General features: G+C 39.4%; 2 protein-coding genes across 3 annotated transcripts; both read left to right on the forward strand.

The window, feature by feature from the left end:
* The first annotated feature begins 2,991 nt into the window (after positions 1–2,991).
* On the forward strand, positions 2,992–12,723 carry LOC137967179 (probable NADH dehydrogenase [ubiquinone] 1 alpha subcomplex subunit 12). The gene is made up of 5 exons (XM_068813654.1): positions 2,992–3,201; positions 4,263–4,289; positions 7,588–7,676; positions 11,783–11,892; positions 12,289–12,723. The coding sequence occupies exons 1-5, from the start codon at positions 3,113–3,115 to the stop codon at positions 12,445–12,447; spliced, it is 474 nt and encodes a 157-aa protein (XP_068669755.1). The 5' UTR covers positions 2,992–3,112; the 3' UTR covers positions 12,448–12,723.
* A 212-nt stretch (positions 12,724–12,935) lies between these two features.
* LOC137967178 (D-xylose-proton symporter-like 2) lies at positions 12,936–18,866 on the forward strand. Of its 2 annotated transcripts, none has more exons than XM_068813652.1 (15): positions 12,936–13,257; positions 13,693–13,763; positions 13,887–13,987; positions 14,202–14,280; positions 14,443–14,502; positions 14,614–14,680; positions 14,754–14,878; positions 15,029–15,130; positions 15,225–15,593; positions 15,736–15,783; positions 15,900–15,962; positions 16,226–16,306; positions 17,057–17,155; positions 17,332–17,469; positions 18,488–18,866. In XM_068813652.1, the coding sequence occupies exons 2-15, from the start codon at positions 13,710–13,712 to the stop codon at positions 18,617–18,619; spliced, it is 1,518 nt and encodes a 505-aa protein (XP_068669753.1). In that variant the 5' UTR covers positions 12,936–13,257; positions 13,693–13,709; the 3' UTR covers positions 18,620–18,866. The 2 variants fall into 2 exon arrangements, with proteins under 2 accessions (XP_068669753.1, XP_068669754.1); XM_068813653.1 differs by lacking the exon at positions 12,936–13,257 and adding an exon at positions 13,527–13,598.
* The last annotated feature ends 344 nt before the right edge of the window (positions 18,867–19,210 follow it).

Below are 19,210 nucleotides of genomic sequence, written 5' to 3' on the forward strand. Positions count from 1 at the left end.
TTCTTACAATTATTATCTTGTTTTTTATTTTTTCTGATTTTAAGACTGGAACTCTTTTTATTTTATATTTTTTAAATTATAAATTATATGAAATAGTTTATACTAAGGACAAATTTTCACAATATTTTATTAAAAATAATTATTAAATATAAAAACACAAATATAATATTTTAATTTACAACTAAAATATAATTTAAAGGTATGATAATAAAAGTTACAAACCAAACAGTCCAAAAAAACAAAAATATTTTTATTTTATTATTAAAAATATACATAGAGGATGTTATTGTCTATTAGTCAATTATTCCCATAAAGCCCCTGGTAAACAGAAATATTCCAGAATAAGACATAAAAGAATCATAATTACAGCCACCGTCCGCACTCAAAATTAAATCACACGGAGACGAGGTTTCGACCTTCACGAGGCTGTGGGACGTCCATGGTGACCGACCCCTCGAACTCCCCACGGGGTGAACCTTTCTCGCTCACCTCGGCCTTGACGTGCCCCGCCGCCACGGCCCCGCCGAGGTGGCTTACGTTCCCGAACACCAGAATCACGGCCCCCGCAGCCACTGCGCAGAATCCTACACCGAACGTCGTCCCCACGTCGCCGGCGAAGGCCGCCGCCAGTCCGAACCCCCCGCACGTCCCCATCGCTTTCATCCACGCAAACCACACCGCGAACGCGCCTTCCTTCCCCGACGGCGAGCAGTCCATCAGTAACACTCGTCCGAAGGCATTTAGTATCCCGGCCGATGTGCTTTGTATGGTTGCTCCGATGAGTAGGAGGGCCCGGCTCCAGTTTTTGTGCCGGGAAAGGAAGCCAGTTCCGGAAGTTATGGCTGAGAGGAGGAAACCCAGGAGCTGCATGCGCATGGCGTCGGTACGGAAGAGTAGTTGTAGAGGGTGCAGGAGTGGGAGAGAGAAGATGGGCAATGCAAAGTAGGCTAGCCATATGCAGAGGATGAAAAATGGTTTGACACATAGTTCTCCGAGGAGGTAGAGTAGGCTGCCAGTGAAAATACAGGAGGTGGCGAAGGAAGAGAAGAGTACTCCCATGAGGCTCCCGACGGCGTGGGGGTACTTGAATACCGATAGTGCGTGAGCGAATCGCGACGCAGTACCGGTGCTGGATTCTGTCTGTACCGGTCCGGGGCGGTAGGTGACGATGGCGTGGGAGACGCCGGTTAACCATTTGAGGCCGCTGAAGATGGAGACGACCCACAAGCTTGTAAACCAGTCGGGGCGGCGGAGCATAAGGCAAGTGAAGACGGCGATAACGCAAGCACCGACGGAGCCGGCGGCCGTGCCGCAGAGAGACAGCCAACTGCCTACCGCTTGACGGACCGAGAATTTTCGCTTGGAAACCGTTGGACCCGTAAATCCTCGAACCATGAGACCCATGTGCCGCGTGTGGGCCGCCAGCGCGATGCTCTGAGCTGCAACAATGGCGAAAGTGTACGGCGGGAAAGGCCAGTGGGATTTGAAAAAGCCAGCGGGAAGGCAAAAGAGTGCTCCAACGGTGATAGCGACGCCGGATATGACCTGCTGCTGCCTGCCATGGTCGAGGTGAAAAGCAACGCTAGCGAGGATAGGGGCGGAGAAAACAACTCCAGCAGCCCATGAAATCGAAGTCCAGTGAAGTGGAGACAAATTCACACTCCCCACTGATATCGACCGATACCTCAAATCTTGATACCTAGGAATTGCAGCCATTGTTCGATGAAATACAAGAACCAGATCAAATTTTTCATCAGATCCCAAAGAAAACAAAAAAAACACAGATCAATCAATCATCAGTACCCACTTACAGTTGCATTTCATCTTTCCTGCAAGGCAATCCCATGAAGCTCTTCCCCCAACCCTGCTCAGGCTCAGGAGGGTCACGAACCATCTGACTAAGAATGAGAGGGAAGACGATGGGCAACAAAACCGTGTAAACAAACTGCGAGCAGAGATCATAAAGATGCCAAACAATCATCTCCCACTTCGTCGGCAAACCGTCCAAGGTAGCAGACTCTTTGTAAATCCGGTTAGCCCTCTGGAGCTGCATCGAGGTGTTGTGGACGTCCGGCGTCTCCAATTCCTTGTAGGCAGCTTCCATGGACTTCTCCCTTTCGGTCTCCGGTGATCCCGCCATGGGAGTCAAGACTGATCAGGCAGGGAGAGGGAAGAAGAGAGATACAGCAAGAGTACCCACGACTCCATGAATGGTTTTAAGAGGGAAGTGGGGTGGTTTCTAGGCTTAGCTGTTGCGAAATTCTCGAGGGATGACCTACTCCTCGATTTGTTCTCAGGGAAGGATACGAAGGGAATGTTTTTGGCATCCAAACTCCGACCCTTTACTGTCTTTTGGAATTTGTCCGGATTGTTCTTTAATCTTTGATATTTTTTTGTTAAATTAAAGCAAGGGAAGAAGATCCAGCCTTCAATCTGTTCTTGCTTAAGCTTAATCTATTAATTAGTTAATGAGTTAATGAAAGTTCCTGAGATTTCTGTAGCCGCATCTCAATTCTCAACGTAAGACGGAATTACTGAATGACCCTTATTTTGTGACGTAGCGAGACGCCACCGAGGAAACCTAGGCCAGGTGGGTATGAGAAACACTGCAGAGTGAGGGGTGGGCGTGGGGTTGGGTTTTGGGGGGAACCTGATCCAACCTGACCCAAAGAATCTAGGTTCGGGTTTGTAATTTTACCTTGTGGATCCCCATATGAGTCAAAGATTTAAAACGGGGTTGAGATGGGTCGGATATTATAGGGTCACGGGTTGTGAGGATGGTTATTGGGTCAGGTTTAGGTTTTATGAATCGGGTTTTTTTCAAGTTCGGGTTTCAAGGTCGGGGATTGGTTATTTCCTCTAATTATTTTTTTTTTAAATCAATAATAAATTTTACTTATATTTATTTTATTCCTATAAATCTTATAGATTCTGAAGGTGAATAGGTAAATTCGAAAGAATATTTATTTGATATCTTTTATTAATAAAATGGATGCCTCGGAGGCGGGTGGGGATAAAATTGCTACTGCGGACGTACCCAGACAGGTGTTGTCAAAATCCTAATTTCCACCGGGTTCGTGAGAGGGAGAGGCTGTTCTGATTGATTGCGAAAATGGCTTCGTTGATCAAAAGCGCTTTGCAGGCAATCAAGGAGAAAGGCTTCCGTAATGTCGTGAAGGAACTTAAAGAAGGAGGATACAGGTGAGTCTCCCTACACTTTTTCATTATTTTTTCGAGTGGCTCGTTTTAGAGCAGATAATTTTTTCATCAATTATGTCATGGTACTGTTTTGATTAACCTTGAGATACGAATTTTTCCTTTGAATCCCTTTTAGTTTGTCCGAGATTTACTTATGTTGTCCCTTTTAGTGAATTCTGATCAGGGCCAGATGTTGGGTTGTCCAATTTCGTATCGTAGTTATTCAGAGGAGAATGGGATGTTTCCCTTGGCAGCTTTTGATCAGGATGTTGACATCATTCATATCAACTTTTGATCTTATTTTTTTTTTCCCCTGGTGTTTATTTTTTGTCGTTGAGCAACCATGTGTTATAAATTTCCACCAAAATGCATCTGGCTTTCTTTTTTTTTCTAGCGGCTCCGGCTGTGAGATTTTCAGGGGTTGGCGGTCAATAAAGATTAGAGTTGTTGGTTAAATATAAAAATTTATTTGTTTCACTCATCTGTTTTGTTCTCAAATGATATAAAAGAAGTTAAATTGCAATAGAAACTCAGAGGGGAAAGTTTGCAGTCATGGGTAAAGTCTCACCGGGGTAGGGACATGGTGTATTTAATCAACATTGAAAAAAAAAAACTTAGAAAATGACTTAGAAGAATATAATATGAAGCTGATTTCTAACTCCTATCAACTAATACATTTAGAATAAAGCCCATTCTAAATACAAAATAAAGATTTCTAGCTGTAGATTGAGCTTTTGGCTCAACGATTATATGGAGAGTTGTTTCCTGAGGCCTTGGTTTCAAGTCTCAATGGGGATTGGGATGTAGTGGCATTTGAAATCAACATTAAAAAAAGAAGATTTAAATAAAGACGTCTAGCTGGACTAGAAGCTGTGGAAAATGCAAGTCTTTCATATGTCTCACAATTCCCATCATTATCCTTTGTAGGCTTCTCTAGTTGTTACATCTCATTTAAGCTAAAATGTTGATTTAAAACCATACTTTTCTCGTTGCTTCCCTCACTTCCATTTTTTTATGATTACTTGTTGACCTTGCTCACTTTGTTGCTTGTGATTTTGTTACAGGAGATGCCTTTTGGATGGGAACCTTTTGTAAGTTGCAAGCTTTTTGTTCACTAAATACTTGATGCTCTTTCATGGTACTAAAATATCTGTGATTCATTATCTTGGGTGGTTACTCTTTATTATCTTTGAGTATGATAATCAAACCAGAAAATGCTTATTTCCAGTATTTATGACTCAGGATCATATCAGAATGGGATATTGTTGCTTAAGAGAACATTTTATTTCTCTTTTTTAGAAGGTCTAATTATACTCAAGTGCCCAATGGGAAGAGAAACCAAACTTAGGAGGTCCCCTTATGGTAAGGGATTGGGATGCTCCTGCTTAGCAAGAGAGTCAGTCAAGCTATTGGATAACCTTGTAACATACAACAACTACAAGTGAATGTAGACCGTTTAAAAATTTTCTTCTTCCTCACAGCCTTTATCATAACAACTTTTCCATGCTATGTCCATTAAGTCTTTCAACCTCTTTCAGGCATTTAGAAGCCAATTATATCAAAATTTCCTTCTATATCAGAGTTATATGCTTGTTACACATCTCCTGTGTTATGATTCACAACCTTGTCTCAGTTCCATGATTCAAATAGTTTGTTATAGTAAAAAAATCTGTTAGTTCCTTTCTGGACTGAATGCATATGATAGCGCACATTTATTTGTTAATGTTCACCACCAAATGAAACAATTACATTGCTTAGAATGTTCAATGAATTTACAATTTGATAACTTATCATATCATTTTAGTTTCAAGACAAGGGTCTTATTGTTATAATGTGAAATATTGGTTTAATCTGGTTAACTGATTTGATCTGGGCCCAAATCACTGATCTTGTTGGCTGTGCCCTCTTACACCTTGGAAGCGTGAACCTGGTAAATCTAGTTGGGTCATTCTGTTTAACTGTGACCCAACCTGCTCTGTCCAGGACAATCCTCCTGGATTTGAAATAGAGACTTCATAAAAGAATAGCAAATGCAAGATGGATGTAGGGTTGTAAATGGACTGGATATAGAACAGATCCGAACCTGATATAGCAGGATACAAATCCAACCTGTTTACAAGTATCCGAACATCTGAAATCCGGCGACTAAATAAAGTATCTGCAAATTGGTTATCTGGATTCAACTTTGTTGGATAATATCTGGAATTGGATACTATTCAAATCGGAAAACCTGAAACAAGAATAAGTAAAATAGGGTTAGGCCTTTGGCTCAATGGCCACATGGAGGGTTTCTAGTGTGAGGTCTTGAATTCGTTTCACTAGGGTAAAAGGTTTCAACATTTAAAAAAGAGAGAGTAAATAAAACAGTAAAAAAAGAGAAATAAAAAAACTATATTAGAGACTAGTATTTATAAAATCTTTAATATACAACTGTAATTAATTCTCACTATCAGAATATGATCACACACTTCTTCTTTGTCTATTCTTATAAACAGATATGAAACAAGAAAAATTATTACATAGTATTGTAAAACTTGAAGAGATTCCTGATTTGCTTATTTATTGGATCTGGATCTGTTGGGTCCGGTTCGAATTCAGTTCCGGGACCCAGTCAGATATCATACCTGATATCTGATTGAGTTCCATCATACCTGGATCCTGATTACTATCTGAAATTTCGGATTTGGATCGCATCTGGCTAGATCCTCATACCTCTCATCTTCTGTTTGTGGACCTTTTTTCTATCAAAGTAAACTCTTTCATTTTTTGTTGTGTTTTTTATTTGTCATGGTGTAATACAACTACTATATTCTTAAATGTAAGTGTCAAACACCAGAACATGTGCACATTGGTTCCCAGTTGCCTTGCATGTAGGATGTATGAGATAGGATTGATAGTTACAATTTTTATTTTTATATTTTGTTTCTAAAAAAAAATTAAATGGTGAATTATTTCAAGGGAAAAGAATTTCCAACAACAAGAAGTTGTCCCCTACCGCTCAAGCTGATCCGCCTACCAATTTGCTGATCTAAGAGCGTGCTTCCTCAAAACAGATCTTCCAGCATTGATAAGGGAGATTTCATAAAATATTTGTCTCAAGCTATACGGAGGTCAATTGATTTTTGCAAACAAAGATATTACTACAGCTGAATCTCCTGCAATGAGCACCAGAGCTGAGAATTTCTAGGCATGCAGATGAATACCAATTTCCTGCAAGTGTTATTTTAACCATTTAACACTCACTCTTTAGTGCTAATCAACTTTTAATCTTATGCTCTGTTGACAGTGTTTCTTCTTCTTCTTCTTTTTAAATCCCTGAATTCAAAAGTAAGGTGTCTTGAAGAAGTAATAGACAGCAGTCAAGTGAAAGAAGAGAAAGAAAAGGAGAAACACACTAGAAGAAAAGAAGAAAAGAACTGAAGAAAACCATTAAAAATAAGAATCACAAACATTCAAAGAGGTTGTTGGAAAAACTTTCTGACATTAGTATTTTAAACTAATGGTGCAGAGGAAGCTATTCCATTTGTTCAGAAGAGGGATCAGTTTACAATCCTTGTGTAATATGTGATATGTGTGGGAAAAAAACTGCAAAACTCAAATAGCTGTTTCCAGAAAACTCTGCTATGAGCATGAGGCAAAAGAGAGGAATCTTCTAGAATATAAGGTTTATTATTGTTTGAATATTTTTAAAAATTTGCTTAAAAGAATTCTAAAGTGCAGCATTGCTATTGGGTTATTCTCTTGAGCCACATTACGATATAATAAATGAGTTAACTTGGAAAATGTTGCCACTATTAGACTGTCTATATCATGTGTTGAGTTCTTACAACTGTTCTTGGAAGAGAACCATACTATGCTAACTACGATATTATTACTGCTTGAAGTGGTTGCACTGAACTCAGTGATGTGAATGTCTCAGTGGCTCAGCCTTAAACTCTTCATAACAAGTACAGTGTACTTTTTTTTTTTGATAAAGAACTAAAGTGAACTATAGTGAGCCTTAAACTCATGAGCTTTGGGTAGGTATTAATGTATGATGCTCATGAGGGGGCATACTGATCTGTCAAGCTACAGATATAAGATAATTTTCGCTATTGTACTTGATTTGAGCAGTTGTGTAGCGAGCAACATGGATCTGCTAGAATTCCAATGCATTCCTTTGAAAATAATTGAGTCATATATGCAATAAAAGACATTGACTCAACTTCTATGCCTTTCCAATGTTTTTCCACTGCTCTTATGAATTCCCGGTGAGGCTCCATTAGTTATATATTTTTATTCCACAGAACAAAATTGTGGCAGATTATTTTTGCTCATGCATCCAACTTGTGTGTTTTTTTGTTGATGTATTTTCTTGAAATTGTGACCCTAATCCTCTTCTTTGCCCAGGCAAACCAAAATCCACAACATAGGTGCTACACTTGTTGGTGTTGACCAGTTTGGCAATAAATATTATGAGAATATGCAAATTCAATTTGGTGAGTACGGTTTTTTCATTTAGCAATCTATTTTTCTAAATTTTTTTTGTTTCTAGAAATAAACCTTTCTATGATAAATAATTATAGACTTCGTATAACTACTGGAGTTCTTATTGACATTTCTAACCAATAGAATTCTGGTGTTATTGATATTAGGTGCATTTCTTATGCATTGACATAAATATATAATAAGTTGTTATTAATATAATTGCTATACTGACACCATGTAGTTGAATCTCATTAATAATAAAAGGAGTTTTTTTTCTATCGTACGTAATTAAGAATATAGCAATATATAGGTTATACTTTGACCTTTTATAAAAAAAATTATAAAAAATCCAAAAACATAAAAAACACAAAAATATATCGTCTTGTTGTTCTTGAAAAACTCCATAACAGCTGACAAGAGTGTTGTCCTTAACGGTATTCATCTTTCTGCCTCCAATTTCCATCCCCCTCTTAACATACAATAGGATTCAATCTCGTTTGTTATTTGATGCCGCAAAGGGGTGGCATTGAGCTGAGCCGAGTTCAAACCATGAGCCATTGGCTCTTGAGCTCAAACTTGAGCCTGTACATGAGTTTGAGTTTGTATTGAGTAAAAGTTTATGGGCTCAAGCTTGGCCTGAGTTCTCTTGACTATAGGGTGGGAAGGGGCACTACAGAATGAAAACATGATATAGAAAAAAGAAAGAATAAAGGAGGAAGAAGAGGAGAAGAAGATGGGTGGAAGAAAGAGAAGAGGTAAGAAGATAGGAGGAGAGGAGGGGGGTTGACTCTCCCCTTTCTTTGTACCGGAGAGGCAGCACTGGGGTGGGCACCGGGTTTCATCCTGTGGGTTGGGGATGGGGAAGGGAAAAAATTGTTGGGTTTTGGGTCAGGGACGGGTTTTCCAGAACCTGACCAGAAGGTATGAGATGGGGTTGTAAAAGGGGGGAGGAACGGGGCGGGGATGAGTCGGGTTTATGGGGATGGGTCGGGTTTAAGGGGATGGGGCAGGGATGGGACTGCAGGGATGGGGATTGGGTCGGGGTAGGGTTTGACGTTTTGGGGTTTTTTCAAGGTTCGGGGTCTGGTTCAAGTTTTGGGAAACCTAACCCCGATCCGACCCGTATCCACGCCTGCTGCCGTTTTTATCTACAAAATGAAAAAACTGGAAAAAGGAAAAAAAGAAGAAGAAGAAGAGGAGAACAAAAGTGAGAGAAGGAAAAAGAGGAGAAGAAGAGGATGAGAGAAAGAAAGAGGGGAGCGAAGAAGATGAGATATGCTTACTTGAGGAGAACAAGCTAAGGAAGAGGATATTGAAAGAATCTCTACCCAAGATCCAATAGCAAAAATCTCCTTTGACTCTTCTCTTGAGCATCTATCATTTTGACAATGCAAGGAACAACTATTTGAATAGCATTTATTGTGAATGAGAGAGCTGTGTAAAACTCGAGTTCGGCTTGATTTGATAAACAATCCTTTTTTAAGGCTTGAGTTTGTTTTGAGCTTGAAATAAACCAAGCCAAGTCGAGTTGGAACCAAGCTGATTGCCAGCTGGCTTGGCTTGATGCCACGTCTAGTGCAACAAAGTGAGAGACCCCCTTGGTGTTTATCGCCTCACTTTAAGGAGATTTGGGACTTAGGGAGTCCTCTCTCAATCACTTTGAAGCAGGCCCCTAGATAGGCTAATGTGGCAGCAGAGACAAGCTAGCCAAAGATAAATCATCCCATTTGGGCTTAATTGTTTTTGAGCTATATTAATGTTTGTTTAGCTGTTTTTTTTTTATTATTTCCTTTTCTTCTTTTAGCTTTGCTGTAATTTGTGGTGCTCCCTATTTTTTGGGGGGTCATTACTCTCCTTTTTCTCTATTACGATAATAAAATTCCCTCATCCTTCAAAAATGAATTAAATCACAGAAAAGAATTTGTTAAAATAATGAAATATTAGCTTAAGCTGTTATGTAAATTTGTTAATCCAAATGTTAAATATTTTTAAAAATTTTAAAAATTATTCATAAAAATGCAAATTTGACATACCCTCCTTCCTCTTCCGTACTAAGCCCTGAGGAGGAGCGCAGTTCTTATCCTTATGATGGAAAATAGAATGTTTTTGTTCTCTTTTTTGCCAGGAGGAGGTATGGCCCCCTCCTTGTGAAAGATAAAGGGGGAGGAGAGCCTCCTCCCTCTTTTTTCTGTTAGGAGGGGGCGTATCTTTCTTCCAGTGGGAAACTATGAAATGGAAGGGGGAGAAGGGGGGGAGAAGATGATTGTCTCTCCTCCTTCCAAAATTCATTTTTAAGTTCTGTAATAAATAAAATGAATTTCAGAAAAAAAGTAAAAATTTCGGAGGTTTGAACATACTTCATGGAAAGTATATATATATTTGAAAAATGGCCATGGCTTTTATTAACACAGCTAATAGTGCACATGGTATAAAGGGGAGCAATCCCCGCTTACAAGGAGGGAACTTTTCAGCTTACACAGCTTACAAAACTTACAAAGGGAGTTCCTGATAACAATATGCTCACTAACAACTCCCTCTTTCATAAGAAAGTTTGGAGGACTGTTGACTAAGCAAGGCACATGCTTCCATTCAATTTACCACGTAGAGAGATATCAGAAATTTCATCAAATATGTCCGATGACCTTCATGGTTTTTTTGCTTTTCTGGCCACCCATTTGACGACATTTGCGAGTCCCCCATTATGATAAGGGAGTTAGAGGGACCCTGGGCTGCAATTCTCAAACCGTTAATCAATGATTTTGCGTCAGCCTGTGTAGATCACATAACCCAAGTGGTCCTGAGTATAGAAATAGAATGGAACCGTTATGATCTTTCATACTGCCACTGAAACCTGCTGGTCCGATGATGCATTGAAGTTTAGTTTCTTCCATCTGTGAGGAGGGTACTGCCATTTGGTTAGCGTGTGTCGCGGGGGGGGGGGGGGGGGGGGGGGGGGGGGGGTGGTGTATGATGGCGCTTGGAAGGGTGGCATATGCTTGACTGCTGAAGCTCACAGTCGTATTAAATGAACGACTGATTCTATAAGTGCTTGAGTGAGCTGGCTTGGCCAAAGACACCATGGAAGAATGGTTATTGCTGCCTTCCATTAGATTTTTCCATACTTTGGAAGAGACCATGAACAATATTGCTGAACAAACTCTGACAAAGTTTTTGGGAAGCAGATTGAAATGTCAATTTTCTCAGGATGCTGCCCAAACAGATCTGCTGAAATGACAGCATAGCAGGACATTGTCAATTGTTTCATCCTGTTCTCTACATTGTTTGCATAGGTTGTTTACTATAAGTTGCCGTTTTTGCTAGCTCATTATAGGTAAGCGATTTCTATGTGTTGCTGTCCATATGAAATGATGAACTTTCTGTGGTCCCAAAAGTTTCCATGAGTTGGCTTCTGGTCAGGATGGCATGATGGGTAGGCACGTTGGGCTCCAGATTATTTCATGAAAAGTAATTCTACTTCTAAATTAAGTAGACTAACTCTGGAATTACTGTTAATCTGTAATTTTCCAATTCTAGATGCATTCCTAAAAAAATAACCCCTCGGCACCAAGAGAGAAGCTTCTCTGCAAATACCACTTGTATATTTTGTATGAGAGACTATACCTGCTATTTGCATGCTTCCAATGGAAGACCAAGTGAAGAACATCTTCCCCCCGTTCAAAATGGAACTTCTGGAGTTGAATTGTGTGGTTGGATTGCATTTTGACCTGTAACTTTTGGGCATGATGACTGTTTAACTGGAGGCTTGAGTTATTTGGATTAGTATATATGGTGTTATACTGTTTTTTTTTTTTTTTTTTTTTTTGAAATTTTATATGGTGTTATGATGATAGACGAAAGATCAGTGGACATGTGTCAGACCCATTAAGTATCATATACCAGGCAGTATTTATTGTTTGTAAGAAGACTGATATGATGTGCTGATATGATGTGTATTGATCTCTATGCATCAGTTATAGTTCTCTATATCTTGTTTACCGGTGTGGTGACCCTTGTACTAAGATTGTAAATTGTATTAGTCACATTGGGGCTTCTCTGTTATTCCCACACTTTTATTTAATGATGAAATTGTCATTACAAGCTTGTCAATGGTGTGCAGGCCGGCACAGATGGGTAGAGTATGCAAAGAAGGATCGTTATAATGCATCACAAGTGCCACCAGAGTGGCATGGTTGGCTGCACTACATCACCGACCACACTGGGGATGAAGTAAGGTTCTTTAGATTAAAGTAAATTATGCCTTTGTTTGGTTAAAAAGCCAATTTCGGCATTCCATTGAGATTTCATGGTTGTTTACCCTATTCTTCATGCAGAAACTCTGCTTTGGCTGCAATTTTTTTTTTTCTTCTTTTGCTGTAAGTTTTTGCTGACCGGAGCTATGCTTCTCTGGGACCAACATTGAGAAACTGCTCACTGGTTCATGTGCTTTAACCTGATGCTATTCTTGATTTGAAGGATAAGTAGTCATACTAGTTACTTATGTAGGTTTTTTATTGGTAACATAATTATGGGAAAGGGCGGGGGGAGCCAGTAAATTATGGTGAGAACAAACATGACATCTGTTTCACCTGGTCTTGATGGTTTTTGCACTGTCGTGATTGGCAGCTCTTGATGCTGAAACCAAAGAGGTATGGAGTGGAGCACCGGGAGAACTTTTCAGGAGAAGGTGACGAGTACATCTACCACTCAAAAGGCCACACTCTCAATCCTGGGCAGAGAAACTGGACCAGATACCAACCTTGGCAACCCACCCTGAAAAGCTAAGGAAAGCAAAATAACAAAAAGATGCTTATTGTTGTAATCGAGTTTCCAATCTATTTTGAGTCTTTTTTATTTGTGAATCTTGTTTGCAAAGCAGGACTTAAAAACCATGGAATGAGTGACTTCTGAACTCGAGTATTGACATCAGCTGAGCTACCTTTTGAGTATCCTCAGTTCGTTTTGTAATTTTTACCAAGACCATGTGATCTGACTGGGTAATGCGGACTTCAGTGAAGATTGATCACTGTTCGCTACAGCAATAAATTGGGATTTTGCTGAGGCTCAAGTGGGTATTTTTAGCTCATATATTATATGTATTATGTGGCATTCTGCCTCGGAAGAATTGAAACAAGTCTGTCCAAATCCTACTATATTTGGTTTGAGTCAACTCCCGGGTGAGAGAGAACGAAACAGAAAAGGCTGGGCAAGTCCAATTTTTCATGTGGTTTCAATAACTCGAGAGCGGGTGAGAAAAGATTTTGGGTCAAGCGAGTCGAGTCATAGGCAAGGGATTGATGAAGTCTTGATTCAATTCGGTGTGAACAGATGAAAGAAAAAAAATCCAGTGGCTGGCTTTACTGTCGATAAGTACTCCACTTCTCAGATCCAAGTACCTCGTCCATGTTCCTTTCTGCAGTTCATTACCCACGTGCCCAAGCACGTTGGACTCCTTTTCTCCGCCGGCTCTAGCAGTCAGCCGCCCCGCTCCTCCTCCAGCTCCGGCTGCCGACGATTCTGCGATTTCCTTTCTCGGTTCTCGCCGGTACGCAGTAGTACGTTGCGCATCGTCTTGTTGGACCTACGAGTCAGCCGGTCAGTCTCCTGGTTGGAATCTGGTTTTATTTTCTCTCTGTCTCTCTCTTTTTTTGAAGTCTTGTCTTTAGTTGCGAATGATATTATGTGATAAAGACGGGAAAGAAATTAGCGACGTGCTGTCTCTGTGGCCGCTCTCTTGTTAATGGCGTAACTGGAGTTTAGTTTCACTTTAACGAGATTTTATTTGATGATTGGCTTGCATTTGCTCGAATTTCGTCCTGGTAGTGCTAGAAGCATCTGCTCCTGTTTCCCCTCTTAAAAATTCGGGCTTTTCTCTGTTCGGATTTTCGTGCTACAAACAAACGTTGCATATCTATCCACTCTCGCGAGTGAGACGAGTGTGTTTCGACTTTGGCTAGCTGCTTTTTGACATAGTAGCTGATGGTGATGATGGCTAATTTAGTTTCTTGCTTGTACAAATATTTTTTGCAGCTCTTATCTGATAAGGAATGGCGCCGGGAGCAGTCGATCCGGAGCAGCCGAAGCTCTCATTCTTCGGCAAGGTTCTTTCTTTTTGCTTTTGTCTTGTTAGTTGTGGTTTTTGTGATTTTTGTTTCAGGTTTGGGTGATCTTTGAATTCTTGTGAATGGACACTTAAGTAAGACGGGTTTCTGTCACTTAAATAGGAAGCGAAGAGTTCTTCTGGGGAGATTAATTCTTCAAGGGAACCACTTATAGTTGGCAACCATTGTAATGAGGAATACACTGTTGCTGCAGCGATTCTTCCGTGAGTACACCCCGTAGGATCAAAACTTTGATGTCTTTCTTTTCTCTTTCTGTTCCCCCAAGTTTTCACTTCCTAAATTTTGTTAAAACAAGATCTTTTATTTACTCATGTTTTTTCCTTCTGGAGGGAGGGATATCTTATACCATTCAGACCTCTAAGCAATGAAAATATATTATTTCGTCAATTATGTTTGTTATTATTTGGGTGGATTCAGGTTTTTGTTCCCCGCTCTGGGTGGACTGTTGTTTGGCTATGACATTGGTGCTACCTCAGGCGCTACCATTTCGATACAGGTGATGCCACCAGCAAACTGGATGAAAGGAATTTGGTTGCTTTATTTTTTGTTCAAATTATACTTCCCATGTAGTCAGAGATGAAATCACTTTGCAAGAAAAATGTGTCCTGCCTCTTTGCATGGCTTCTTCTTCATATCTAATATTACTCATTTCCTGCAGTCATCCTCATTAAGCGGGACTACTTGGTACAACTTATCTTCTGTGGAAATTGGGCTTGTGGTACGTTGTTAGCTCCAATAATCACTTTTGATGGTCTCATGTTGTTTATTTGGATCTGCTTTGCTTTTGTTGCATCCTTTGTAATTGTTTTTCATGGAATTGGTTTTGTAGGTCAGTGGTTCATTAGGGGGTGCTCTGATTGGATCTGTGCTGGCATTTAATGTGGCTGATTTCTTAGGTCTGTTCTGCCATAATATAGATTTCTTAAAAGTTCATAACTCAAATCTAAAATACGAAAATCTTGATTGAAGGTAGACGAAGGGAGTTAATATGCTCATCCATCCTGTATCTTGTTGGAGCTCTGCTAACGGCACTAGCTCCCAACTATCCAGTTATGGTCATTGGTCGCTTTGTGTTTGGTATTGGCATTGGTCTGGTAACTTTGCTTTCATAATCACAATCTCGTAATCAGTTTTTCTTTTCTTTCTTTTTTCCCTCTTTCCCTCTTTCCATCTTCTTCTTCTTCTTCTCCATGAGCTGGTTTATGTGGTAAGCGCTTACATTTTTCACTTTTGTGATCTTCCAGGCCATGCATGCTGCTCCAATGTACATCGCGGAGACTGCTGCATCTCAGATACGAGGAAGACTCATCTCTCTGAAAGAGTTCTTTATTGTTCTTGGAATGCTTGTAAGGGTTTCAAGTAGCATGTTTCTTGCTATGGTGTTGTGTGTGTATTTATGTTGAAATATGTAGTAATGATACCCTTTCGACTCTCATGCAGCTCGGCTATGCAGGCAGCAGTGCTTATGTTAGTCTGGTTTCAGGATGGCGCTATATGTATGGAAGTAGTGCACCTGTTGCACTTATTATGGGAATTGGCATGTGGTGGTTGCCAGCTTCACCTCGGTGGCTACTTCTTTGTGCCATTCAGGGAAGGGATCGTCTAGAGGTTGCAAAAGAAACTGCAAAGTGTTGCCTCTGTAAACTGAGGGGTATAACAGATGATAGTTTTGCTTTGGAGCAAATAGATGAAATTTTGGCTGAGCTCTCTTACACTGGTCAAGAGAAGGAGGCTTCATTATGGGAAGTTTTCCAGGGGAAATGCTTGAAGGCACTTATTATGGGTGCAGGTTTAGTTTTCTTCCAGCAGGTACAATTGTTCTTATAGCTTGCAAGTTCTTTCTTATTTTATTTTTCTTTTTTAATTTATGAATGGTGATTTGTTCATGAGTCTTATCGTTCAGCCAAATAAAGCAATTTTCCACCTTACTCATTGGCTACTAACGTGCCAGGTTACCGGGCAGCCCAGTGTCTTGTATTATGCTGCAACAATCTTCAAGGTGCTTGATGGTGATTGGTTGTGATGGGTTCTTTTTGAATTTTAATTGGTTAAACTTCCGATTTGGAGATCATTTGATGTAAATTGTTTGGTTAACAAATTTTAATTGATTGACAGACTGCAGGGTTTTCAGCAGCATCTGATGCTACTATGGTCTCTGTTTTTCTTGGTTTACTCAAGGTTGGCCTGTTTCTGATAAATGAACTTGACCACTGTAGTAATTCTCTTCTTTTTTAAGTTAAAATTATTATTGCATGAACAATTCCTTAACTCGTTGAAAATAGCTGTGAGGAATTTTTCCATAGTAATCTTTTAAAACTTATTTCGTCTTTAAAATTCTTTGAATCTTGGTGCCCCGGTAACAAGAACCTTAAATATTTGTTCGTCTTGCATATGAATGGACCCATTATTCTTCAAAATCTGACTCACCGTTTTTTTTGTAGTTAATTATGACTGGTGTAGCTGTTGTCGTAGTTGACAGAGTTGGCAGAAGACCTTTACTTCTTGGAGGTGTTAGTGGAATGGTAAGTTCCACCGGAATCTGTAGTGTTATTCTAAGTTCAGCACATGGAAAGTAACATTGACCTTGTGAAACGTCTGAAGTTAAGGTCTTAAAATTTGATAACTAGGGAAGCTATTGGTATCCTTATTCTAGTTGCAGCTTATATTTTGCACAATTATTTAAATAATCTATATATATGGTACTTATGAATCTTCTGTTAAAGGCGTCGCATTTAAAAAACTGTCTTATGTTGGGTTATGCCCTATTCTATCCCAAAATAACTGGTCACTTAGGAAGCCTATTGTTTAACCTTAACGTGGGGTTTTTTCCCACTCAACATTCCCCTTCACGTTTAAGTTTACACATAATGGCCTGAGATGGAGAGCACAAATTCCCAAACGGAGCACACAACACACAAATGACTTAGCTTTCATCTCATAGAGCCCAGAACATTCAAATAACCTGGGGCACAAACTGGGCCTTTGCCCATGCATACATCCTGCTTTGATACTACTGTTGGTTTGAACCCAAATCCATCCCAAAATGACTAGCCCTTTTGGAGGCTTAATGCTCAACCTTATGACCTGTTAATTTTTCTTAACACTTTTCAATGTGGTACTTCTTCCCACTTGACATCTTAAGTTATTTCCTCTCTTAAATTCAAATTTTCTTTTTCTTTATTCTTTGTTCTATAATCCTATAATATATTCTTATTAACAATTTCGATTGTTCAAGGATAATGACATTTCTATTTTGCCAAATCTTCTGGCAGGCAATATCCCTGCTTTTGCTGTCATCATATTACACTTTTTTTAAGAGTTCTTCGTTTATGGCTGTAATTGGACTTCTGCTATATGTTGGTTGTTACCAGGTATGCCAGAAAGCAACTTTCTTTTACTTGCTTTGAAGGAACTCACTATTGCTTCATTTGAAATACTTCTTCATCTTATTGATATTTTTTGAAGACAATGCTTAAATTTCATGTTAGCTGTAATGGTGGCGTTGCTGTTTCTGTTCAAATAATTTGTTGATGGGACTTGCTTGCAGTTATCATTTGGACCGATTGGCTGGTTGTTGATTTCAGAGATTTTCCCTCTACGCTTAAGAGGACGTGGATTAAGTATTGCAGTGCTTGTTAACTTTGCTTCAAATGCTTTAGTGACCTTTGCATTCTCCCCCTTACAGGTATTTCACCGTTCCATGACCTTTCTCTCTCTAAACTGCTTTCCTAAGTTTGTTGATTTTTCATACTAGATACATCTTAAGGATTAATATTCAGCTCATATATGCTCTAATACTTGTGTAAGCCATGTTGAACTTTGTGTTGATCAAAATAAGATATCTTTGTTATTTCTTTTTTTTTAGCAGAATTTCTTTGTCATTTTTTTTTAAAAAGCAAAATATCTTTGTTGTGTATCTTGGTTTCAAATTTTCTTCAATGTCACCCTTATGTGTCTGTTTTGATACCTTGAAGCACACAACTGTTTCTTTGAAAAAGTAAGATTGATGACCACAGGGGAGCGGCCCATCCAGGGATGAAATATGTAGTGTGAAGCCATCATTTTTTGAAACAAACATGAAGGAATTCCCCTACCTGAGCAAGAGCAGTGTGCATTTTTTTTTTTTTTTTCTCATGACATGGCATTGGTACCTTTCCCTTGGAGTGATCAAATGTTGCTTCTTGATTCCCTTCTTTTTATACATCAGTTAATAGCCACCATTCATCTTTCTGTCATCAAAATGACTGTACTGGGCAATGAAAACTTAAAGCAACAAATATACCATTTAGAAAAAATGTTGGGAGATAATGAATATAGGTAGTCCCTGTGTGATCAGACCTTCCTTCCTAGTGGTGAGATTGATGGCAACCTATACAATACGATATAGGAGGACCCTGTGAAACTTGTTGGGATCCAGAGCTTGCACTAACTTGATACTTTAATTTACTGGCAGATTCCCAACTTTAAATCAAATCCAAAGTTCCTTGTCTTGTCTGATGCCCTTTTGAAGTGGTTGCAACCCACAGTTCATTTGTTTTATATATTTTTGCCTTGCAAGTAGACATTGGTCGTGATTGTAGTTTTCTGATGCTGTCTGATGAACCTCTTGTTTCAACTTTCTCTTAATGGTTTCCCATTTCTGGATATTAACATTTTTATGCTTACATATCACAAGTCTTACCAAATTTCTCCCGTTTTGGCAGTCGATACTGGGAGCAGGAGTTCTTTTCGCTATTTTCTTCGTGATAGCTATCGTGTCTCTCATTTTCATATTCTACTTCATACCAGAAACCAAGGGGCTCACTCTGGAGGAAATTGAGGCCAAGATCCTTTAGGCATCATCTTCTCATGATCTCGGTACCAGCCTTCCTGCCAGGACATCTTTTCTCCAAGATTATCACGTTTAATCTTTATCAGCCAGGAAGGAAAAGAGCTGTTCTTTTCCCCCCAGCTTATGTAAGAAATGAAAGTTTGTGTTAAAATTACGCCAAATATTGTATTCACAAGTACTACTTACTATTTCCAGTTGAGCTGTTATTTACACTACAAAGTACAACGAAATGTTTGCTGTGTTTTTACTTACTGGGAAGTGCGAGCAATCAGAGGAGAAAGATGGAGGACAGAAGAGAGAGAAATAGCACACAAGAATCAAACTACGCTTGTATTTCTGTATCATCTCGTGCATATGTGAAGTTTTGCAGTTTCTAGTTCGAGAAGATTGTCATTGCAACCTCTTTCAGAAAAGGATTAATGCAACCTTTATACGCTTTGAAAGAGCCTTGGTAGACTTTGTATCTTCTAAAAGGAGATCAAATTTGAACTTCATAAATTGAAAATAATTTTTAACAAGAATGGCATAAGCAATCGTTGTTTGGAGTGGTATAGGGTCAGGTTTCTTGGGTAACTCAACCTAACTTGAACCAAAA

Source organism: Aristolochia californica, unplaced genomic scaffold (assembly GCF_029961685.1).
Source record: "Aristolochia californica isolate CCGP_79_NKW_82.1479 unplaced genomic scaffold, dmAriCali1.0.hap1 SCAF_6, whole genome shotgun sequence".
NCBI lineage: Eukaryota > Viridiplantae > Streptophyta > Magnoliopsida > Piperales > Aristolochiaceae > Aristolochia > Aristolochia californica.